This window comes from Entelurus aequoreus, linkage group LG01, assembly GCF_033978785.1.
Source record: "Entelurus aequoreus isolate RoL-2023_Sb linkage group LG01, RoL_Eaeq_v1.1, whole genome shotgun sequence".
Classification (NCBI taxonomy): domain Eukaryota; kingdom Metazoa; phylum Chordata; class Actinopteri; order Syngnathiformes; family Syngnathidae; genus Entelurus; species Entelurus aequoreus.
This window is the reverse complement of record NC_084731.1, coordinates 30,851,012-30,876,443: the sequence shown is the minus strand read 5'-3', so window position 1 is coordinate 30,876,443 and position 25,432 is coordinate 30,851,012. Positions and strand designations below refer to the sequence as shown.

At 44.7% G+C, this 25,432-nt stretch overlaps 1 protein-coding gene across 1 annotated transcript; it reads left to right on the top strand.

Annotated features, from left to right (window-relative positions):
• The first annotated feature begins 1,755 nt into the window (after positions 1 to 1,755).
• dag1 (dystroglycan 1) lies at positions 1,756 to 20,505 on the top strand. Its single transcript, XM_062047490.1, has 4 exons — positions 1,756 to 2,092; positions 13,005 to 13,435; positions 17,209 to 17,670; positions 17,753 to 20,505. The coding sequence occupies exons 2-4, from the start codon at positions 13,166 to 13,168 to the stop codon at positions 19,577 to 19,579; spliced, it is 2,559 nt and encodes an 852-aa protein (XP_061903474.1). The 5' UTR covers positions 1,756 to 2,092; positions 13,005 to 13,165; the 3' UTR covers positions 19,580 to 20,505.
• The last annotated feature ends 4,927 nt before the right edge of the window (positions 20,506 to 25,432 follow it).

Here is a 25,432-nt window from a genome sequence, read left to right as displayed (position 1 = left end):
GGAAACTCCCGGAATTCAGCGCCTCTCCCGAAAACCTCCCGGAAGAAATTTTCTCCCGAAAATCTCCCGGAATTTAGCAGGAGCTGGAGGCCACGCCCCCTCCAGCTCCATGCGGACCTGAGTGGGGACAGCGGCGACAGTCTGTTTTCACATCCGCTTTCCCACGATATAAACAGCGTGCCTGCCCAATCACGTTATAACTGTAGAATGATTGAGGGCGAGTTCTTGGTTTCTTATGTGGGTTTATTGTTAGGCAGTTTCATTAACGTCCTCCCAGCGCGGTAACAACACAACAACAGCAGTCACGTTTTCGTGTACCGTAAAGCAGTTCGTCTGCTGTAAACAGCAATGTTGTGACACTCTTAAACAGGACAATACTGCCATCTACTGGACAGCCTCCGAAACACTGAAATTCAAGTATTTCTTTTATTTATATGTATAATAAAAAAAAAAATAAAAAAAAAAAAATATATATATATATATATATATATATATATATATATATATATATATATATATATATATATATATATATATATATATATATATATATAGCTAGAATTCACTGAAAGTCAAGTATTTCATACATATATGTATATATATATATATATGAAATATATATATGAAATACTCGAGTTGGTGAATACTAGCTGTAAATATACTCCTCCCCTCTTAACCACGCCCCAAACCCCCACCCCCCACCTCCCGGGATCGGAGGTCTCAAGGTTGGCAAGTATGCCGAAAGGACAAGATCACGGGTACAAGCGGCCGAAATGAGTTTCCTCCGCCGGGTGGCGGGTCTCTCCCTTAGAGATAGGGTGAGAAGCTCTGTCATCCGGGGGGAGCTCAAAGTAAAGCCGCTGCTCCTCCACATCGAGAGGAGCCAGATGAGGTGGTTCGGGCATCTGGTCAGGATGCCACCCGAACGCCTTCCTAGGGAGGTGTTTAGGGCACGTCCGACCGGCAGGAGGCCCCGGGGAAGACCCAGGACACGTTGGGAAGACTATGTCTCCCGGCTGGCCTGGGAACGCCTCGGGGTCCCCCGGGAGGAGCTGGACGAAGTGGCTGGGGAGAGGAAAGTCTGGGCTTCCCTGCTTAGGCTGCTGCCCCCGTGACCCGACCTCGGATAAGCGGAAGAAGATGGATGGATGGATGGATTTTAATCGATTTAATCGATTAGTTGTTGCAGCCCTAATATATATATATATATATATATATATATATATATATATATATATATATATATATATATATATATATATATATATATATATATATAAACAAATGTAAATAGTGTATCGACACAAATGAACATTTATGAACATGTATGCAGGCTGCATGTGTTCACACAACATATTTGCATATATTTACTTACAGTATATGTACATTTATGAACAGATACTGTATGTACATGTGTTTATATGATGTGAACAATATGGATGACACGTAAATAATTGGTGACATTCAGTGGGAGTAGCCTATAGCTGGCCAGTGACTCAAGTGTTCACATGCCATTTGAAGAAGTGTCACAAAATCAATAGAAGCGCGTGCTTTTTTTTTTTTTTTTTAAATTTTCCTGAGGGAACTCTCCTGAAGGAATCAATAAAGTACGATCTATCTATCTACGTTAGTATAGATAGGCAGCCTGTGATGATGTACCGGGACGATGACGTCACACACGAGTTGGTCGTGATTAGGGCGCGTGCACGCAGGTGTGCACATCAGGACGACAAAAAAGTGAGAGGAGCAATAAAGGTGGTGTGAGCGGAGGGGGAGGGGGGGAACTGAAGCCTTCCCTCTCTGTCGCCCCGCCCTCCTCGCTTAGCCCCGCCCCCTGCATGTAAACCACCATTGTGAGTCCACAGCAGACATTCACGTCGCGGAACGTCGCGGACCCCGAAAGGAAGACACGTCGCCTCGCACCACCCAGAGGCAGCCGAGCCGAGCGTCCAGGTCCGATGCCAGCGCCCTGACGCTCGTTCCCGCTTCGGCTTTGTGTCGTGGACCGAGAGGAGGGCTGGCTCTCGGCGGTCGTCGTGTTTTTTCCTACCAAGTTTGGAGCGGAGCTTCGACAAGAGGACCATTTACTGCGGTCAGTGTCTGGTGTGTGCGTGTGCGCGTCCTGCTGCATGGAGCGAGCGCTCATGTACGCGCACGTTTCTCTTTGGCGGGAATATTTCCGTTGTTTTTTTTCCCTCATTCTGGTGTCGCTGAATCTGTGCACGTGTCCGTCGTGTTTGTGCGCGCGTGCTCGCGTCGCCTCTTCGTGCTCGCCAACTGAACAGGTGCATGTGGAGACGTGGGGGGGTCTTCATCGCTCGGGTTTATTTTTGGCACCTGTGTGTGTGTGTGTGGGGGGGCGCTAACTTAGTGTTTGACCTCATTCCCGGTGCACGCGCGTGCCCGTGCAAGTTGGTCAGCGCCCGTGCGCGGAAATCGTGCACGGTTTTTTGCCTGTCGGCGTGAGGATGTTTACATTTGTCAACACAGCTGAGCACACTGAGTGTGGACAGGCGCGTAACACCAGAAGTGTGACCGCACACATCTTTCCTAGCATTCTGGTGTAAAAATAAGTGAAGCTATGTGTGGCTGAGTCTCTTCACCTCAATTCAAGTTGTCTTAGTGGAACTGAGACACATCCTCTTCTATGGTTATCATTAGAGATGGCTTTTTTGCTGATGTCCCGATATTGTCCAACTCTTAATTACCGATTCCGATATCAACCGATATGTACAGTCGTGGAATTAACACATTATTATGCCTAATTTTGTTGCGATGCCCTGCCGGATGCATTAAAAAAATGTAACTTTACCATGAATTGATTAACGTGGACCCCGACTTAAACAAGTTGAAAACCGTATTCGGGTGTTACCATTTAGTGGTCAATTATACGGAATATGTACTGTACTGTGCAATCTACTAATACAAGTTTCAATCAATCAAGAACAAGGTTTTCCAAAATAAGAGAACAACTTCAACTCCAGTTATGGAAAAAAGTGCCAAGATGGCACTGCCATATTTATTATTGAAGTCACAAAGTGCATACTTTTTTTTTTAACATGCCTCAAAACAGCAGTTTGGAATTTGGGACATGCTCTCCCTGACATAATCCTAATACCCACTACAACTATAGGAAATACTATACTTTTGACTTTCACAAAGTGCATAATTTTTTATTTTTTTAAACATGCCTCAAAAAAAATACTGCTGGACTCTAGAAAGAGGTTCCGCAGCATCCGAAGCAGAACCTCCAGGTTCTGTAACAGCTTCTTCCCTCAGGCCGTAAGACTCTTGAATGGATTAACTCGCTGGAATAAAAAAGAAAATATAACATACATCCATAAACGTGGATGCATGTGAAAAAGTGCAATATATGTGTCTGTACAGTAACCTATTTATTTATATATGGGCCTTATTGCTTTTTCAGTCCAGAGTATACTAGAGCATACTTGCCAACCTTGAGACCTCCGAATTCGGGAGATGGGGGTTGGGGGGGGGGCGGGGTTTGGTGGTAGCGGGGTGTATATTGTAGCGTCCCGGAAGAGTTAGTGCTGCAAGGGGTTCTGGGTATTTGTTCTGTTGTGTTTATGTTGTGTTACGGTGCGGATGTTCTCACGAAATGTGTTTGTCATTCTTGTTTGGTGTTGGTTCACAGTGTGGCGCATATTTGTAACAGTGTTAAAGTTGTTTATACGGCCACTCTCAGTGTGACCTGTATGGCTGTTGACCAAGTATGGCTTGCATTCACTTGTGTGTGTGAAAAGCCGTAGATATTATGTGATCGGGCCGGAACGCAACGACAGTGCCTTTTAAGGCACGCCCCCAATATTGTTGTCTGGGTGGAAATCGAGAGAAATTCGGGAGAATGGTTGCCCCGGGAGAATTTCGGGAGGGGCACTGAAATTCGGGAGTCTCCCGGGAAAATCGGGAGGGTTGGCAAGTATGACTGGGAGACGCAACTGCACTGTACTTCTCCCAACTACGTCCGTGTACAACTCCGTACAGCAGCGTTTTAAAAAGTCAGAAATTTTACTTTTTGAAACCGATACCGATAATTTCCGATATTACATTTCAAAGCATTTATCGGCCCATAATATCGGCAGTCCGATGTCCTATATTGTCGGACAGCTCTACTAAAAGCCTTACAGTAATTTAGAAGATTCTTCTGTTTTCCCAATAGAGGACGTGTTTGTTTTAAAAATGTCCCTGAAGGAGGTCATACTGTGGGCCACACAAGGCTAAACTACAAGGGGAGTGTGTGACTACGTCTACACTGCAGGCCAAAGTGGCCCAAATCTGTTTTTTTTTTTCAACATTTGATATTTTTTTCCCAGCTGACTGTTTACACAGCAAGGAAAATGCAATCTTTATCACACTCCAGTACAAAAGCGCAAAGGTCCCATTGTTGCCCAATGTGGCCTCAATGTCACTTGCATGCGCAGTTCGATAAAGTAAGAACAAAGGAAGCTGACCGGATTCCGTAAATGAAGAAGAGAGTCGGTACTACAACTACTTTGCAAAATAAAAGTCGCCACTCCTTAAAAATCTGTTTTACTTGAAGAAATATAATGAGTAATATAAATATTAATGTATATGCAGTACAGGCCAAAAGTTTGGACACACCTTCTCATTCACTGCATTTTCTTTATTTTCATGACTGTTTACATTGTAGATTGTCACTGAAGGCATCAAAACTATTAATGAACACATGTGGAGTTATGTACTTAACAAAAAAAGGTACAAAACCTGAAAACATGTTTTATATTGTAGTTTCTTCAAAATAGCCACTCTTTGCTCTGATACCTTTTTCACACACTGTTGGCATTCTCTCAATGAGCTTCAAGAGGTAGTCACCTGAAATGGTTTTCACTTCACAGGTGTGCTTGAAGCTCATTGAGAGAATGCCAAGAGTGTGCAAAGCAGTAATCAGAGCAAAGAGTGGCTATTTTTGAAGAAAATAGAATATAAAACATGTTTTCAGTTATTTCACCTTTTTTTGTTAAGTACGTACATAACTCCACATGTGTTTCATTCATAGTTTTGATGCCTTCAGTGACAATCTACAATGTAAATAGTCATGAAAATAAAGAAAACACATTGAATGACGAGAAGGTGTGTCCAAGCTTTTGGCTTGTACTGTATATGTTGTAACTATTTGTATGGCTGTAAAGTAGAGGAGACACAGACATCAGCGTGGATTTACGTTATCTTTATTTTTCAACTCACTTATGCAATGTACGTATCATGTAAGCAAATACGCCACAGCGTACACATCAACTGTGGTCCTTCAACAATCGCTATTTCCTGGCCTATTGTTTGCGCACTACTGACAAGTGTTGCGCCAAATATTTGGCTGCCGAAAATAGACTTTGATCACCGAAACCGGATGTTGTGATGACGTATCCACTTCTGCTGGCGGGCTGTCTTTTCCGCCGCATATGAATGACGTAGCTCGCCCAAAGATGAAGTAAACGTCGCAATCGGAAGTCACATTTGGAAAGATCAGATTCCAATTGGAATAGGAGTACCTCCTGATGTAGCCTGATTCTGATTTGAAGCACTTTGAATCGTTTAGACTTGCAAAAAGTATCTGATCTGTGTCACTTAAGGGCAAAAAAATCTGATTTGTTGTGCAGCCTTTGAGACCGATTAGTAAAAACACACACACGACCATTGAACATTGTAGCATCATCCGCCAACATGACCGCTAGAAAGAGGCCAACCTGACTGCATCACCGCCTCTTGTGATCCACTGAGCTGAGAACACTTCCTGCGTTCTCAGGCCATGTGGAGTAGCTCTTCATTTATCTTTTGGGATCGTCGTTCCATGCCAGTCTTTACTGTCCGAGAGACTTTACATATCACACCCCTTCATAGAATGCCAACAGTTGTGTGACCCTCTGTCACATGCACGCCACCTGGTGGTCCACCAGCTGACAGCTGAAATGGCGCCATGGAGTCAGGACACACTTTACGTCTTAGGCCCACCCCACTGTTGGACGCCTATTCTTTGTATTTGAGATGCAACATAGATGTGTCAGCGTTATGTGACACACCCTTGTATTTGTGTTAGAGATGCAAGGTTCGTGAATGAGTCGAGTCTTCTGTACGGCTCTTTTAAGTGAACAATGACAGCCAGTTGAATTACACCCTGTCTATATTACGCCGGATGACTCATTAAACAAATAATTATTTAGCCTAAGTCCCGTTTCAACCACACTAAATCATTGCTTAAGGTTCCCCTCCTTGGATAATTTTTTACACGGGTAAGTGCGCCGTCTATTTCTTGAATCTCCGGCTCTTAGCTTTGTATGGACTCATTGATCGTTTTCAAACTGAGTTCGGAGAGGAAGTGACGCCAGTAAGACCGCGTCCGACACAGGAAGTGATGTCAGAAAGAACGCGCCACAGCCAGCTTCATAATAAAGCGGTTTCGTAACTCGGCGCTAACCACTGGAAATATGGAGGCGAGTCATCCAGACATTCAGGTGTAAACACCAGGTAGGGTAGTGTAATTATACATTCACATTCTTTTGAATGACTCTTTGAAAGGAACGGCTCCTCGTGATCTGAATCGCTGCAAAGAGCCATAAACCCCATCTCTGGTCTGTGTGTAAGAGGGAGGGACTCAGTGGCACCTCCTCAGGGCTCATGTGGCAATACAGCTGACACACTTACGGATTCTCTTACATTATCTTCGAAAGGGACAAGCGGTAGAAAATGGATGGTTGGATTTTGCATCCGTGTGTGTGTGTACAACAACGATGGTGGGAAGTGCATTAACTTGTCTTTATTAGCAATTGCGTTGCGGCGAGCTTGGTTGCCCGGCAGTAGAGGAATGTTCCAGAATCTTGATTGTCCAGAAGTGTTGAGATGTTTCCAGCTGCTAAATGCTGAACGTTAACACATCCTCCATTGTGGAATGTTGACAAGAGTTGTCCTCCAGTGGAACATCCAGTGGGGTGTCAAGCGAGCAGCACGTTGAGGCTTGTCGAGGTATTCTGCTGAGAATGTTTCCGTGGTAACCATGGCAACCACCCCCATGTTACAAAGTGGACCGATGCTTCAAAAGCTGAGACGTGTGTGGATGCGTGTACACACCTGGCGTCTGAGTGGATGGTCAAATTTAGATAACGGTTCACACATTACTGTGCGTGTGTTTGTGTGTGTGTTGACAGGAGACACAGTCAGGGCAGGAAGTGACAGACGTGCACATGTTAAAAGTAACAGTCAAACATCAGCAGCACACACACACACACACACACACACACACCTTTGGCGAGCCTGAACGAGTGTGGCATTCCCTTTTAGGTAGTCATGTGACCACTGGCGACGACCCCCCCCTGCCTCCCCATCTGTTTTCTACGGCCCCACCCACACGTGCATTCCACTCATGTCTTGCTGCAATGGCAGCCATGATGGATGGCGCGAGATCCATCCATGGAAAAATAATGTTGATGGTGGGCGGCGCAAACAGGTGTGATGTCACCTCTGACCGTCATTCACATATAAACAAGTGCACAAACACGCTTACTGATTCCAAACAATGCTACATGATGCTAAGCTAACTTCCTGTTGTCTTCTCCATTGACTCCATTAAGATTTGACTTCAACCAATCATGTGTGTGTGGGTTTGACTGGCAGCTGTTATTTTGTATCACACAGTCACGCAAATTGTCGTCAGCTGTCTGTTTTTCACGCACACACACACACAAGCATGTGTCCAGCTGTCTATGTGTGTCTTTGCTGGTGGTCTCGTCCACCACGGTGGTCGTCTCTCGTTACTTTGGTCAACATCATGAACATTTGAAGGGGGCGTTTCTTCCCAAAAGATAAGGAACCAGTTTTAAAAAAAATAATAAATGGCATCCAAAGCACAGCAGGGGGCTTTCAAAAGTCCATCCACTTCCGAAAAACAAATCTTGGTGGTGTTTTGGCAATGGCAGGAGGTCCTCTCCCGTCTGTGATTTTAACGCACGGACCGAAAGGAGGAAGGACTTTGTCCTTCTTACTGTCCACTTCCAGCTGTCAAGGAGTGGCCGGAATGTTCGTCCAGCCGTTGCCTTGGTTGCCATCATGGTTTCGGGTTCCTCTTCATTTTTCCATTGTGCGTCTTCTCCTCATAGATGTCACACATAAACTTCCTGTATCTGAGAACACAGGAAGTGACTTTGTCATTTTCCCGCCTCCTAACTACACTGAACAAAAATATAAACGCAACAGTTTGGTTTTTGTTCCCATTTTTCATGAGTTGACTTTAAAGATCTGTTACTTTTTACTATATACACAAAAGACCAATTTCTCTCAAATATTGTTCACAAATATGTCTAAAGATGTTAGTGAGCACTTCTTATTTGCCAAGATAATCCATCCCACCTCACAGGTGTGGCATATCAAGATGCTGATTAAACCGCATGATTATTGCACAGGTGTGCCTTAGGCTGCCCACAATAAAAGGCCACGCTGAAATATGCAGTTTTATCACACCGTACAATGCCACAAATGTGGCAGGTTTTGAGGGAGCGTGCGGTTGGCATGCTGACTGCAAGAATGTCCACCAGAACTGTTGCCCGTGAATTGAATGTTCATTTCTCTACCATAAGCCGTCTCCAAAGGTGTTTCTGTGAATTTGGCAGTACGACCACAGACCGCTTGTAACCACACCAACCCAGGACCTCCACATCCAGCAGGTGCATCTCCATGATCGTCTGAGACCAGCCACCTGGACAACTGCTGCAACAATTGGTTTGCATAACCAAATAATTTATGCACAAACTGTGAGAAACCGTCTCAGGGAAGCTCATCTGCATGCTCGTGGTCCTCATCGGGGTCTCAACCTGACTGCAGTTTCTCGTCGTAACCGACTTGAGTGGGCAGATACTCACATTCGATGGCGTCTGGCACATTGGAGAGGTGTTCTCTTCACTGTTGAAACACGGTTTTCACTGTTCAAAGCAGATGGCAGACCGCGTGTCTGGCATCGTGGGGAAGAGCGGTTTGTTGATGTCAATGTGAATCGAGTGGCCCATGGTGGGGGGGGTTACGGTACGGGCAGGCGTATGTTATGGACAACGAACGCAAGTGCATTTTATTGATGGCATTTTGAATGCATAGAAACACCGTGACGAGATCCTGAGGCTCATTGTTGTGCCATTCACCCAAGACCATCACCTCATGTTGCAGCATGACAATGCACAGCTCCATGTTGCAAGGATCTGTACACAATTCCTGGAAGCTGGAAACATCCCAGTTTGTGCATGGCCAGCATACTCACCGGACATGCCACCCATTGAGCATGTTTGGGATGATGTACTGTAGATTGGCGTATATGACAGAGTGTTCCAGTTCCTGCCTATATCCAGCAACTTCGCACAGCCATTGAAGAGGAGTGGACCAACATTCCACAGGACACAATCAACAATCGGATCAACTCTATGCGAAGGAGATGTGTTGCACTGCGTGAGGCAATTGGTGGTCACACTAGATACTGATCTCAGGTCCAGGTCTAGTCGAGCTGACCAATCTAAGTCTATGAGCACAAACTGATTAGGCCTATACTCGAATGAGCAGCAAAACGTCTTCTAAGACAAACCAAGCAGTCCAGTTGCGATCGTTTGAACGGCCTGAGATGACCATGACTTCGATGAATGAGAACCTTTATAGACACAAGATACTGGCTGCTTTTCTTTTCTACTGCACATTTCAGAGTGGCCTTTTATTGTGGGCAGCCTAAGGCACACCTGTGCAATAATCATGCTGTTTAATCAGCATCTTAATATGGCACACCTGTGAGGTGGGATGTACTATCTTGGCAAAGAGGAGATGCTCACTACCATAGATTTAGACAGACTTGTGAACAATATTTGAGAGAAATAGGTATTTTGTGTATATAGTAACAATTTTAGATCCTTGAGTTCAACTCATGAAAAATGGGAGCAAAAACAAAAGTGTTGCGTTTTATATTTTTGTTCAGTATAGAACAGTCCCAAACACTTCCAGTTAGTTGTTAAGTGAGACCATCGTCATTTGTAACACGTCACATCTTGTGCGTCCTCATGCACTGGCCTGTCAGTCATGTGAGTCCTCCCCAGCAGCCCGCCTGTGTCGTCACGGCGTACCGGCGCCTAGGAAGGTCCTTGAAGCCATTGAACAAGCCAGCGGCCTTGAAAGTGGAATAAAAAAAGCAAAGTAGACGAGAGCTCAGAGAAGAGGCTGGGGGGCGTATTTCCGTCGGCAACGCCGCCATCAAACAGTTTAGCTCCTGCAGCCATCTTGAACTCTTTTTAATCTTTAAATTATGCTCAACATGGTGCCACCAAGTGCTCAAACGCACCAATGTTGGGCTGTAGTTATTCTACCTAACTTTCTATTTGCTAGGACGCATCCACTACAACCTTGAAATGTTTTATTAGCGCGCACATCCACTTTACATGTTTACAAGCATGTCTAACTTTACATGTTTATTAGCATGTAGACTAGCATGTCTAACTTTACATGTTTATTAGCATGTTACTAGCATGTCTAACTTTACATGTTTATGAACATGTCTAACTGTATGTTTATTAGCATGTTGGCTAACAGGTCTAAATGTACTTGTTTACAAGCATGTCTAACTGTGTATGTTTATTAGCATGTTGACTAGCAGGTTTAACTTTAAATGTTTATGAGCATATTAACTAGCAGGTCTAATTTAACATATTCATTAGCATGTCTCCTATTATGTCTAACTTTACATGTTTATTAGCATGTTATGTAGCATGCCTAACTATGTTTGTTAGCATGCATAACTTTACATGTTATTAGCATGTTCAGTAGCATGTCTAACTTTGTTTATTAACTCGGCTAACTTGACATGTTAATTGGCATGTTCAGTTGGATGTCTAACTTTGTTTATTAGCAGGGCTAACTTAACATGATATGTTAACCAGCATGCTTAACTTTATATGTTTGTTTGCATTTCTGACTACGTGTTTATCAGCATGATGACAAGCATGACAGACTTTACACATGTTTATTAGCTTGTTGATTCACATGGCTAACTTTACATGTTTGTTAGCATGTCTTCTAATTTAACATGTTTATCAGCATGTTGGCTAGTATGTCTAACTTTACATGTTTATTAGCAGGTTGACTTAGCAGGCTTACTTTGCATGTTTATTCGCATGTTACCTAACTCGTTTAACTTTGCATGTTTATTCGCATGTTACCTAACTTGTTTAACTTTGCATGTTTATTCGCATGTTTCCTAACTTGTTTAATTTTGCATGTTTATTCGCATGTTACCTACCGTATTTTTCGGAGTGTAAGTCGCTCCGGGGTATAAGTCGCGCCTGCCGAAAATGCATAATAAAGAAGGGAAAAAACATATAAGTCGCACTGGAGTATAAGTCGCATTTTTTTGGGAAATTTATTTGATAAAACCCAACACCAACACATAGACATTTGAAAGGCAATTTTAAAAAATAAATAAAGAATAGTGAACAACAGGCTAAATAAGTGTACGTTATATGAGGCATAAATAACCAACTGAGAACGTGCCTGGTATGTTAACGTAACATATTATGGTAAGAGTCATTCAAATAACTATAACATATAGAACATGCTTTACGTTTACCAAACAATCTGTCACTCCTAATCGCTAAATCCCATGAAATCTTATACGTCTAGCCTCTTACGTGAATGAGCTAAATAATATTATTTGATATTTTACAGTAGTGTGTTAATAATTTCACACATAAGTCCCTCCTGAGTATAAGTCGCACCCCTGGCCAAACTATGAAAAAAACTGTGACTTATAGTCCGAAAAATACGGTAACTTGTTTAACTTTGCATGTTTATTAGCATGCTTAACTTTACATGTTTGTTAGCATTTCTAACTTAGTGGTTAGTTTGCTGAGATCGGTAGTTTGTGAGTTCAAACCCCGGCCGAGTCATACCAAAGACTATAAAAATGGGACCCATTACCTCCCTGCTTGGCACTCAGCATCAAGGGTTGGAATTGGGGGTTAAATCACCAAAAATGCACCGCTCCTGCTCACTTCCCGGGCGCGGCCACCGGTGTTGCCCACTGCTCCCCTCACCTCCCAGGGGGTGGAACAAGGGGATGGGTCAAATGCAGAGGACAAATTTCACCACACTTCGTGTGTGTGTGTGTGACTATCATTGGTACTTTAACTTTAACTTGTCAGCATGTTGACTAGCATGTCTAACTTTAAATGTTTATTAACATATTCAGTAACTGAACACATGGTTTTAGCATGTTGACTACCATGGTTAACTTTACATGTTTATTAGCATGTCGACTAGCGTGATGAGGGGTTTAGTTACACTATTATATTTAAGTAATATTTAAAAGTCCTGCCACTACAACAACCTGTGGTGCTTCAGAGCATCGGCGGGTGTTGTTGAAGATTCTAAGAAGAGTTTGTCTGGGAGCTTTGTGGAAGTGAGGCTAAAAGGTGGAACAGCATGGAAAGTTCAGAGCTCTGACTCTAAACAAAGTATTAGGCACGGTGAGCGCGGGGGCGTAGCAACAAAGGAGCTTTTAGCCGCAGGACGTGTTTTTGTTGTTGCCGGGAATTCCTGCGGTGATACGTTGTCTGCCGGGCATCTGCTTGGAGGAAGAAAGCAGCAGCAGGGGTCTCTGTAGAGACTTTCTACCTTGTCCCTACCCATTGGTGTTGAGACGCAGGGGGCGGGGCCTCCCCATGAAAGAGTGGCATGAATAACAAGACACACTCACACTGACACAAAAGGGGTGCACGCATTCATCCGTGGAGCTTTGAGTGCTCACTCTTTGTTTGCTAATCCACGCTTCATCCGGCCCCGCCCCCTCTCCACTCTCTCCTCTTTCACTTCCTGATCATTCAAAGAAAGTCAGATAATTGTAAAAGTAATCAGATTACTCCACAGCTCTTAAGCCGTCAGATCAGTGTGCGTATGTGTGCGTGCGCGCGTATGCATTTTGACTATCGCCTTCTCACCACCCGTTTTTCTACGTGCAGGAGTCAGCGGCGTGCTCCTCCCTGTGAGGAGGACCAAAGAAGAGGAGGTGGAGGAGCATCTCTCTTGGCACCAATCAAGTGGGGGAGGAGCTAAAATAAACAGTGGGCGGGGTTTTATTAGGGGTGAATGCCCCGCCCCCTTTAGCCCATCATCTTTGAGAATGTTCCAGAATCTCCGCGTGGGAGGCGTCAGAATGAGCGTGTTCATGCTGGCTGTGCTCCTGGTGGGCGTGCGAGGAGAACACGGTGGAGGTGAGCTGGAGGCCTCCATGCACTCGTCGCTCCTCCTCCACTTCCAGGAAGACACTGCGGATGCCAACATGGCCGCCGTGAAGCAGAACTTCCCCGACTCCTCAGCAGTGGTGGGCCGGCTCTTCCAGATGAAGGTGCCAACCAAGATGGAGGACACGTATGTGGGCGACGTGATGCAGGTGAGTCGCTAAGACAGTTGAATGTCATTTACTCACTCAACTCTTTACCACTAAACTTTACTCCTAAAGTAACTTTCCTCCTAATGTAACTTTACCCCAAAAGTAACTACGGTAATCCAAATGTCGTTTTCCTGGGGTAATTTTACCCTTTAAGAAACTAAGCCTAAAGTAACTGTCCTTCTAAAGTAACTTTAATCCTAAAGTAAGGTCTAAAGTAACTTTAACCCTGGAGTAACTTTACAGCAAAAGTAATTAATCTGAAAGTAACTGTCCTCCTAATGTAAATTCACCCCAAATGTACCTGGTCCAAATGTAATTGTACTCCTTAGGTAACTTTACACCTGAAGTTACTACACCTAAATTAACTTTACCCCTAAAGTAACTGTCCTCCTGCAATTTTTTGTGTCATTGCCCCCCCCCCCCCCCCCCCCTTTGGGATCCACCCAAATTGAAATATGACTGAGAACTTGATATGTAATTATTTGTTGTTGTTTTTATCTATGTAAACCACTCTGAGTTGATGGCATCAGCATCTACATAGAAGACTTGTGTTTTGTCACGCCCTCCCTGACACCTTATCATGCCCGCCCCACTCTAAAAGAAGTATCGGTTAAATAATGATAAAACTTTAAAGGATATCTGTATTTCATGTATGCCAGCATGTTTAGCACAACCATTAAGGGGTGCCACACATTCATGTGGAAAAATAAAGCCGCCCCGCCACCACCAGAACACAGTTTTCATCATGATAAAGCCGTGTAATGTTATCTTCACACAAGAACCTATTTACAACCAACAATACTCATCCATCTTCATGGCAGCTGTGTTCTTTAGGCCAGTGTTTGTCAACCACTGTGCCGCGGCACACTAATGTGCAAATCAATAATTATAATCTGCAAATAATGTGCTGTTACTTAGCGTCTGTGCTGTGTAGAGCTCTGCAGGGTAACCATGTACCGTATTTTTCGGAGTATAAGTCGCTCCGGAGTATAAGTCGCACATGCCGAAAATGCATAATAAAGAAGGAAAAAAACATATATGTCGCACTGGAGTATAAGTCGCATTTTTGGGGGAAATTTATTTGATAAAACCCAACACCAAGAATAGACATTTGAAAGGCAATTTAAAATAAATAAAGAATAGTGAACAACAGGCTGAATAAGTGTACGTTATATGACGCATAAATAACCAACTGAGAACGTGCCTGGTATGTTAACGTAACATATTATGGTAAGAGTCATTCAAATAACTATAACATATAGAACATGCTATACGTTTACCAAACAATCTGTCACTCCTAATCGCTAAATCCCATGAAATCTTATAAGTCTAGTCTCTTACTTGAATGAGCTAAATAATATTATTTTATATTTTACGGTAATGTGTTAATAATTTCACACAAGTCGCTCCTGAGTGTAAGTCGCACCCCCGGCCAAACTATGAAAAAAACTGCGATTTACAGTATAGTCCGAAAAATACAGTAATACTCTTCCATATCAGTAGGTGGCAGCAGGTAGTTGATTGCTTTGTAAAAGTCGGAATGTGTCGGGTGAGACAAGGATGGTTTGTTGTGATCCCAATATGCAGACCACAGCGATCAGGTAAAAAGGTATGCAATGCTTAAACCAAAAATGAACAAAAGGAAAAGGCAATGAAGCATAGGGAAGGCTACGCAAAACGACAGTAAAACTGAACTGGGTACAAAGTCAACAGAAACAGAATGCTGGACGACAGCAAAAACTTGCAGCGTGTGGGAGCAGAGACGGTATACACAAAGTACATCCGTACATGACATGGAAATCAACAATGTCCACACAAAGAATGATAGCAACAACTTAAATAGCCTTGCTTGCTAACACAAAGCAGGTGCGGGGAATAGCGCTCAAAGGAAGACATGGAACTGCTACAGGAAAACACCAACAAAACAGGAAGGCAAGAACTAAAGCACTACACGCAGGAAAACACCAACAAACTCAAAATAAGGCACGACGACCTGGTGGAGTTTCATTTTTTAACATTTTCTGCTGGTGGTGTGCCTCCGTATTTTTTAATGAAAAAAATGTGCCTTGCCTCAAAAAAGGTTTAAAAACACTGCTTTAGGCATACAAATATACCTGATATACCTTTTTAACATCAAGTACAGGATCAAAGTCTGTGTACTACATGTCCTCAGTAAACTGAAGGATTATGTACAGTCAGTGTGTATTTGTGATCATATTTCTTGTTTGAGCCTGTTGGTCGACTCGTACAGTGCTGCCACCTAGCTGGACGCTTTTGTATCGTTCAAGAACGAAAAAGAACGCTCCCCCGACACCTCATAGGGCGCCTGCCCCACTATTTGAGAAGCGCTTTCCTAAGGTAACTTTACACTTAACGGCGTGGCGAAGTTGGTAGAGTGGCCGTGCCAGCAATCGAAGGGTTGCTGGTTACTGGGGTTCAATCCCCACCTTCTACCATCCTAGTCACGTCCGTTGTGTCCTTGGGCAAGACACTTCACCCTTGCTCCTGATGGGTGCTGGTTAGCGCCTTGCATGGCAGCTCCCGCCATCAGTGTGTGAATGTGTGTGTGAATGTGGAAATAGTGTCAAAGCGCTTTGAGTACCTTGAAGGTAGAAAAGCGCTATACAAGTAAAACCCATTTATCATTTATTTATTTACTAGTAGGTAACCTTACCTGGAACTAATAGTGAGAACGTTGTCACATACACAGAAACAAGAATGCGCGTGTCCAGCAAGGAGCGCTGTGATTGGCCGGTGGATCACAATGGCGTCTCGTATGTAAATCTAATCTTGTTGCTAGGCAACATGGGGCCACATAACAGCATGAGGAGCAGAGCGGTCGCTTGCGGTGATGGCGTTTGGCGGTCGGAGCGACTCACCACTGACCACGAGTCTGCTAGTTGTCAGTGCACGTGGTGGCGTATACACGTGCGCGGGACTGTAAAAAGCTTCAAACATATGAATGTAAGCTAATTACATAGCAACATGCTCGCCCGCCACTGTGATTCATGTCTTTTAGTGTGTGTGTGTACGTGCATGTGTGTGTACGTGTACAGTCTCACGTGCATGTTGTGGCCTGTGAGCGGTGTTTCGCTTGATTGACAGTTGATTGTCCTTCATGACAGCAAGATGATGTCATCTGCTGCTCCCTGTCTCATGGAAATATTCATCCCACACGCGCACGTTGACACTCGCGCACGCCCGCGCCATAAGGATGTTTAACAACCCCCCCCGCCCACGGTCTCAAATTTTCCACTGGAGACGCTCGACTCGGCCAGGAATCCCCCCACCCACCCACCCACCACACATGCCTTACCCCTCTTTTCTATTTTCATCTCTTCCTTCCATACTTACTTCATTCCCTTATTTCTTTCACATGTCCCTTTTCTCCCTTCTGTTTGTGAGTGTGTGTATCTAATGAGTTGTGGGCGTGGCCATGTGAAGCATTTGTGTAATGGCGTTTAAAGCACCTCTCATTTGTCTGTTGCCCTGTCATTGGCATTGGTGAGCGTTCCAGAGGACATAGTTTGCTACAAGAGGGCATTACTAGCCCTCCGGTCTTTGCCTTGGAACACGATTAAAGATGGCGTTGTGTGTCCTCCCTCAGCTTGTCTCCACGGTGATGTGTCTCACTTTGTAATTGCTCGACTTATTTAGATTAAATCTTTCCTTTTATTTCTGAGCAAACCAATGTGCGTAACGTCATTCACATAAAGTTGTGATGTTCTTTATGTTCCCTGTGAATGTGACCTCAGCATCTTCTCACGTTTCAGATTTCCGAGTCGGGGAAGGACATTCTGCCCACCTGGCTGCACTGGGACGCCGCCCGCAGAACGCTTAAGGGTCTACCGCTGGACGAGGACAAAGGCGTCCATTACATCTCAGTGACCCTGTCCAACCACTCCGAGTCGTCGGCATCGTCTTCATCGGAGGTGTTCTCCATCGAGGTGCACCCTGAAGATAATTCGGAGGCTGACTCGCCTCAGATTACGTCCAACCAAGTCGCCACTGAACGCGACCTGTTCACGTGCGGCGATGAGGAACCGACCACGGTGTTGACAGTCATCCTAGATGCCGATTTGACCAAAATGAGCTCCCGCCAGAGGGTGGCGCTCTTGCACAACATGAAGAGCTTTTCGGGCATGGAGCTGCCCTTCATGAAGATTCTTCCTGTGGTCAATAATCGTCTCTTCGACATGTCTGCTTTCATGGCAGGACCCGGCAACGCCAAAAAGGTGAGTCATGCCGTCCTGTGTGACACATTCTACCATTAGTGGCACTGAGAGGTGTACATAACAAAGTTATTTGTCCCACCAGGTGGTGGAGAACGGTGCCTTGCTCTCTTGGAAGCTCGGTTGTTCACTCGACCAGAGCACCGTCCCAAACATTGACAGCGTCCAGGGGCCAGCAAAGGCGGGCACCATGTCGGCTGAGTTGGGCTACCCCGTGGTGGGCTGGCACATCGCTAACAAGAAGCCCCACGTTCCCAAGCGTGTGCGGCGCCAGTTCAACAACACCCCTACGCCCGTCCTGGTCGTGCTTCCTCCTACCAGCGTTGTCGAACCTCCAGTGAGGATTGTTCCGACGCTGTCTTCCCCTGCCATCGCTGCTCCCACCGAAAGCTCTGCACCGCCTGTTCGAGGGCCTGTACCACTACCAGGCAAGCCGACCATTCGAGTCCGCGACCCGATAAGCCACACGCCCACTTTGGGGCCTCCTCAGCCTACCAGGGTGATGGAGACCACCAGCACCATCCTCATCGAACCAACTATGACCAGGCCCACCTTCGTGGAAGCTACCGCCACACCGCCTACACCCACCCGAAAACCTACCAAGAAGCCCAAAAGACCCAAAACCACCCCCATGCCCAAAGAACCAAAGACAACCACAGCAAAGCCATCCAGACGCACCACGCCATCTCCTGGCGTCCTTCCAGATCCCTTCAATGAAAAACCAGTGTTACGCAATCCCATCGACCAGGTCAATGCTTTAGTGGGTACGTACTTCGAGGTCAAGATCCCCTCGGACACCTTCTTCGACAAAGAAGACGGAACCACCGACAAACTGCGTCTGAGTCTGAGAAAGAACCTAAACGAAGTGGTCGGTGAAGGTTCCTGGATCCAGTTCAACACTACCAGCCAGCTTCTCTACGGCCTTCCCGATGTGCAGAACGCTGGAAAGCATGAATACTTCATGCAGGCCACTGACAAAGGTGGACTGAATGTTATCGACGCTATTGAGGTCCGCGTCGACCGCTGGCCCGCTAACGACAAAACTCCTGTTGTGTTCACGGCCCGACTGGAAGGAGAACCGCGCTCCGTTACACACGACATCCACAAGAAAATCCTGCTGGTCAGGAAGCTGGCGTACTCTTTGGGAGACCGCAACAGCAGCATGGTGAGCCTGAAGAACATCAGCAAAGGTTCCATCCAGGTGGAGTGGACCAACAGCAGCCTGCCGCACCATCCTTGTCCCAAGGAACAGATCATGACCATGAGCAGGATGCTTGCCGACGCCGACGGAAGGCCGTCACAAACCTTCCAGAATTCCATGGAGCCGGAATTTCGACCTCTGGGCGTCAAGGTGAAGGGGCGGGCCAGCTGCAGGACTTACTCCTTCATTCCCCCGGGAGAGATGGAAATCCCGGAACATGTGGCAGTCACACCGGCACTGGGAACCGGGAGGCAGAGTACAGATGACGTCTACCTCCACACGGTCATTCCCGCCGTGGTGGTGGCGGCCATCCTGTTGATCGCGGGAATCATGGCCATGATCTGTTACAGGAAGAAGCGGAAGGGGAAGCTGACCCTGGAGGATCAGGCAACTTTCATCAAGAAAGGCGTTCCCATCATCTTCGCCGACGAGCTGGACGACTCCAAACCGCCAGCCTCTTCCAGCGCGCCCCTGATCCTCCAGGAAGAGAAGCCTCCTTTGCCACCTCCCGAGTACCCCAACGTGGCCGCGCCAGAGACGGCGCCCCTAAACCGGGAAGTGCTGGGAGAGTACACGCCACTCCGGGACGAGGACCCCAATGCGCCTCCTTACCAGCCGCCGCCGCCCTTCACCACGCCCATGGAGGGTAAAGGCTCCCGACCGAAGAACATGACTCCCTACAGATCTCCTCCGCCCTACGTGCCCCCTTAAGACCTGCTTTGCCACGTCCCTTGCTGCTCACGCCTGGTCTTCTTCACCGTCTGGACTTCTTTGCGGCCGGACGTACAAGGTGCTAATGGTCAACACCGCTACGGGGTTTGCCTTTCTAGGGCGTAGGGGGTAGGGGGCGGGGTTGGGCAGGTTGGATAGACTTCAGTTTTAGTGGCCGCCAAGGGGCTAAAGATGCACGTGACCTTTGACCACAACACATGGTTGCAATTGCCAAGCGAGAAACGTGCGCTTTGGTCGTGGCGACTTTTGATTTTTTTGGGTGGGGCAGTGGTGTTTTATTTTTCTGCATTATCAAGAGTTTTCTTTTTTATCAGGAAGGAGTCGTTTTCCTAACACTTTACATTTTTCAATAACACAAAAGGTGTGTGTGTGTGTGTTTGTAAGCGTGATCAAAGTTGACAACACGCAGGTTGTCATGGCGATGCAGTGAGACTGCTTCCAGAGTACATATATAAAGATGGGGAAGGGGGCGGGGTCTAAATGAACCTGCAGGGTTTTTTTTTTGTTCTGTTTGTGAGAAGCAATAAATTAAATCCAGTGTGCGGGAATAAAGGAGCGAATTATTGATTAAGGTGCTCCTATCATGTCAGCAGACACAAGGCAAAAAAAAAAAAAATCACTGCAGGTTGAGATTATTTTTCTACGTAAAGAGGATGAGGTCACCAATGTCACACGGAAAGAATCTTCTAGAATTTTTTTAATCCACTTTTGATACTTGCCCCAGTGACCATGACTGAACAAGTAATACTTCTAGACGCTCTGTTCATTAGTTTAATTTGTGTGCCTTTGCATTTATCTTTGCTCATACTTGATGTACTTTTATTTTGACATGACTGACGTTTGATTGGCCGACGCTAACGAGCTTCTTTTGCTTCTCCATAATAAAATCCAAGTGGTACGACTTTTATCATCTTCATCTCATCTTTTGCTCACCGTCGTCTTTGGTGTTTTCAGTTGCTTCTCATCCATATTGATGGTTCACTGCTCTTCTGAAGATGCTGCACTCACACTTAATAATAAATCCGTGTGGACATTGACATCATTATTCATGTTTAAGGACAGCACATCAATATGGATCCCTGGTTGGTCGGTGTTCTTTTTCCTTGCCAACCACTTGACTATAGGGCCGCAACAACTAATCGATTATAAAAATAGTTGGCGATTAATTTAGTCATCGATTCGTTGGATCTATGCTTTGCACATGCGCAGAGTCTACTTTTTTATTGTTTTTTTATAAACCTTTATTTATAAACTGCAACATTTACAAACAGCTGAGAAACAATAATCAAAATAAGTACGGTGCCAGTATGCTGTTTTTTTCCCAATAAAATACTGGAAAGGATAGAAATGTAGTTTGTCTCTTTTATCCGATTATTAATCGATTAATCGAAGTAATAATTGACAGATTAATCGATTATCAAATTAGTTGTTAGTTGCAGCCCTACACTTGACGCTATTATGAGTAGACTGTGGTCCAAACTGAATCAAAGCGTCCTCAGGAGGTTGTTTGGGCCCTGTGGAGACGCCCGTTAACAGCAGAGAGTCAAACAGGAAGTACTTTTAATTAAGCCCTCGCCTGATGCCTGGGGTGCCGCCAACACGTCCATTGCGTTCATAATCACAGACTAATTGGCGAGGAAGGTTAAACACGACAACTCTAACCTTGACGTCTTCAAGGCCAGTATGATGAAATTGGGTTTGGGGGGGGGGGGAATTAGGGGACATATCACATGACTTTTGCAGCTTTACTCGTCTCTTTGGCTTCATGGTGTTTATCTTAAAGCTGCATGTGAGTGTAGCAGCAGGATTTGTGGACCCCTGGTTCTAACCAAGCGTCTGAAAGGCTGGACTGTGCCGGATGACCACTGTTACGTCACCATAGCAACGCCATAGGCACGCTTGACATGGCCGCACGTCAAGTTGCCATTGGGACAAGCCTCGGAATGTCCACTTCCACAAAAACAAAAGGTCAGATCACATTCACATTACGGTCCTCTGACCTTTTCTGTTCAAAACATCAGTCCTAAAGAATCCCAGGGCCACGCCCACCTCCCGGCGGACATGCGTTGTCGTTGTCACAGAGACGGGCGACAAACAAGTCCCTTCATCTTTCCTCCTCCTCACATAATCGTCGGCATAGGCGCCGCCCACTTGGCGTCCGAAACAAAGCAGCAATAGAATTGACCACAAAGGTTCCTTTTGGAACCTCATTTGACCTATGACGCAGGCAGGAAGAACATGCTCCAATAATATTCATATTCCTATCAATAAAAACTAGCCACAAGTCAGGGGTGTCAAACTCATTTTCATGGTGGGCCACGACGCAGTTACGGCCGCCCTCCATGGGCCATTTGCAACTGCCAAACCATAAAAATGTATAATCGCTACATAACGTGTACTCAGTTGCCCCTTTCATTGGATTATTATATCTTATGCCCATAGACTGATTTAAAAAATTGCTTTATAATCAGAGGTCAAGTTGACAGGCAGATATTAAAGGTAAAGAAATGTATTTCAAAAAGGGTATATGACAAAAACATGCTTGGAATAGCTGTGCATCAAATAATAGTTAAGAACTGCACGTTGCATTCAAACCATTTTTTGGTCAAAATTTAAAGAAATTATGAAAGGCCTTAATGAGTCACATTTACAGGTTTTTGCAGGCTACAGAAAAATGTGCCAGATGTGCCTTAAGTTTGACTCCTGCGTGCACGAGTGTTAGCCATGATATTGTTAGTGTGTCCTGTAAAGCAGGAGTTCTTGACCTTTTTGACCTCGGGGGCCCAACTTTTTCATTACAGAGGGGCCCAGCGCCAACTCAAATATTAACACTGAATCGGTCATCTTATTCTTCATTTTAATCATATTCAATAATTATATCTAACCTACTTACAGTTTAACACAGGGGTCCCCAAACGATGGCCTGCCAGTGTCCAAAATCCGGCCCGCAAGAAGTCCAAAGTTTAAAAAAAGATATATCCCCTGCTGGCCCAATTATGGACTGGACTCTCACACTATTAACTAGAGCCACTCGACGTCCATTGCACCGGTCGCCCGGGGGGGGTCCCACATCTGCGGCCCCCTCCAAGGTTTCTCATTGTATCCCATTGGGTTCAGTTTTTTCTTGCCCTGATGTGCACAAGCTGATGTCGTTGTGGCTTGTGCAGCCCTTTGAGACACTTGTGATTAAGGGCTATATAAATACACTTTGATTGATTGATATATATATATTTTTCATTTTTTATTTTTTTAAATATGTCCTTTCTAATCCATTTTCTACCGCTTGTTACCCTTGGTGTCTCCTAGCCACTCAGGCAAATCATATTGTCTAAAAATGCATTTTCCCATTGATAATGTGACATCATCGCGCTCGGAATATACTGTATGTATATATATATATATATATATATATATATATATATATATATATATATATACATATATATATATATATATATATATATATATATATATATATATATATATATATATATATATATATATATATATATATATATATATATACACACCTATACATATACACAGGCCGGCCCCCGGACACTTTTTTTTCAACCCAATGCGGCCCCTTGAGTCAAAAAGTTTGGGGACCCCTGGTTTAACAGATTAACAACCTTGTCAAATGAAATGAAAACGTGTTAACCACAAAATGATGACAGAAATACATAATACTGCAAAAGAAGAGACTCATAAAAACTGATGAAAAATACATTTACATGCAATTATGCAGTGCTAAAAAATTTTTGTTTTAACTAATATTAGATAATGTTTCTTGAATTAGTGCACTTAAGTCCGAATTTTTGCGATTAAGAAACTTCTCTAAGACTTGTTTGTTTGAGATTGTAATTACGGTCACAGGTGATGGAAAAGTGTATTACACATGAGTACCTGCGGCCCCTACGGACCACAGCTGAGAAACAGATAGTTTTGTGCGGCCCTCTCGTGGGCGTTTACAACCCAACAATGGGACCTGGCCCTATGAATAGGAAACACTACTGTAAAGGACACAGAAATAGTCAGGCTATACAAGGTACTGAATGTCCACTGGTGGTAAACGTAAATGTTCATTAAATTAGATACTGTATTAAATGCTAATATGTTTAAGTTTGTTAGTTATATATGCCACATTTGTAAAATCACAAAAAATTCAATACAACTTTTATCGCAACTTTGCGAAAAAGCTGCAGCAAAACCAGACTTTTAAACCGCAAAATGACAACAACAAAAAAGCCTGTGAAATGCAGGGTCTGAAAAAAGGATTTTTGATGCAAAAGCGAGCCTGCGACCGAAAGTAATGTGATGCCATTACGTTTATTGTGGCCCAGTGGTTAGAGTGTCCGCCCTGAGATCGGTAGGTCGTGAGTTCAAACCCCGGCCGAGTCATACCAAAGACTATAAAAATGGGACCCATTACGTCCCTGCTTGGCACTCCGCATCAAGGGTTGGAATTGGGGGTTAAATCACCAAAAATGATTCCCGGGCGTGGCCACCGCTGCTGCTCACTGCTCCCCTCACCTCCCAGGGGGTGAAACAAGGGGATGGGTCAAATGCAGAGGACACATTTCACCACAACTAGTGTGTGTGACAATCATTGGTACTTTAACTTTAACTTAACTTAACTTAACAAGGCACAGAGCTTTGCCCCCATGCATGCTCCCGGTAGAGGACACTAAATATTTCAGGGATACAGAATTTGGGTCAAATGCAGAGGACAAATTTCCCCACACCGAATGTGTGTGTGACAATAATTGGTACTTTAACTTTAACTTTATTGTGCTGATGTTTTTTTTGGATGATACAAAAGGTCCTCTTTGATTGACATTTTCTCAACCCTGACATTCAAATGCTCATTATTTGACAGCGAAACCAGAATATTAGTTATAAAATTCCAGTCTTTGGTCTTTTATGACTTTTCACCCTGTATGCCAGTCTCTATATATATATATAAATATATATATATATATTTGTATTTACAGCCCGGCCAAATTGTTTTAACCCAATACGGTGCCTGAGTCAAAAAGTTTGGGGACCCCTGCTGTGCGCCAATATGTCATCTTAATATGAAGTTTATTCAGACCGAAGCGCTGATTCTGCAGTTTAAAGCTTCATGACAACTGAAACTCATGACAGGTTTTGCTCTCATCTGTTGGTCTACATCAGGGGTGTCCAAACTTTTTGACTAGGTGGCCGCTTTGTGCTTTAAAATATGGGTACGGTATCGCGGTACTAAAGTACGAATGAATCAAAAATTGTACTGTACCGCCTCTAAAAAGTACCGGTTCCCTTTTTTTAATGTTTATTTTAGTGGGAATCTGTGTTGGCCCTGCGATGAGGTGGCGACTTGTCCAGGGTGTACCCCGCCTTCCGCCCGATTGTAGCTGAGATAGGCTCCAGCGCCCCCCGCGACCCCGAAGGGAATAAGCGGTAGAAAATGGATGGATGGATGGGCATGACGGTGCGCCGCTTTCACGTCGTGACATTGCTGGTTTTAGGAGCAGAGGAGCATGTTCGGCAGCGCACAACCATGGAGTACTTAAAAGCAGACAGTGTGTGTACAGAAAAGGGAGAACGAATGCATTTTGCCTTATAACCCTCACGATAAAGGTGTAGCTATACTCCTAAAGCACAGCTCTACAAGAGGGGCTTTAAAACTTGGCTAGCTAGCGGCTAACATCCATCTGAGTCGGCAGTGTTTTAGCTACTTCTAAATCACTAATCCTCACCTCCATGGCGACGAATAAAGTATGTTTCTTACAAGTATCATCCCTACAGGACGAGGAAGAGCTAAACATGCTTCACTACACACCGTAGCTC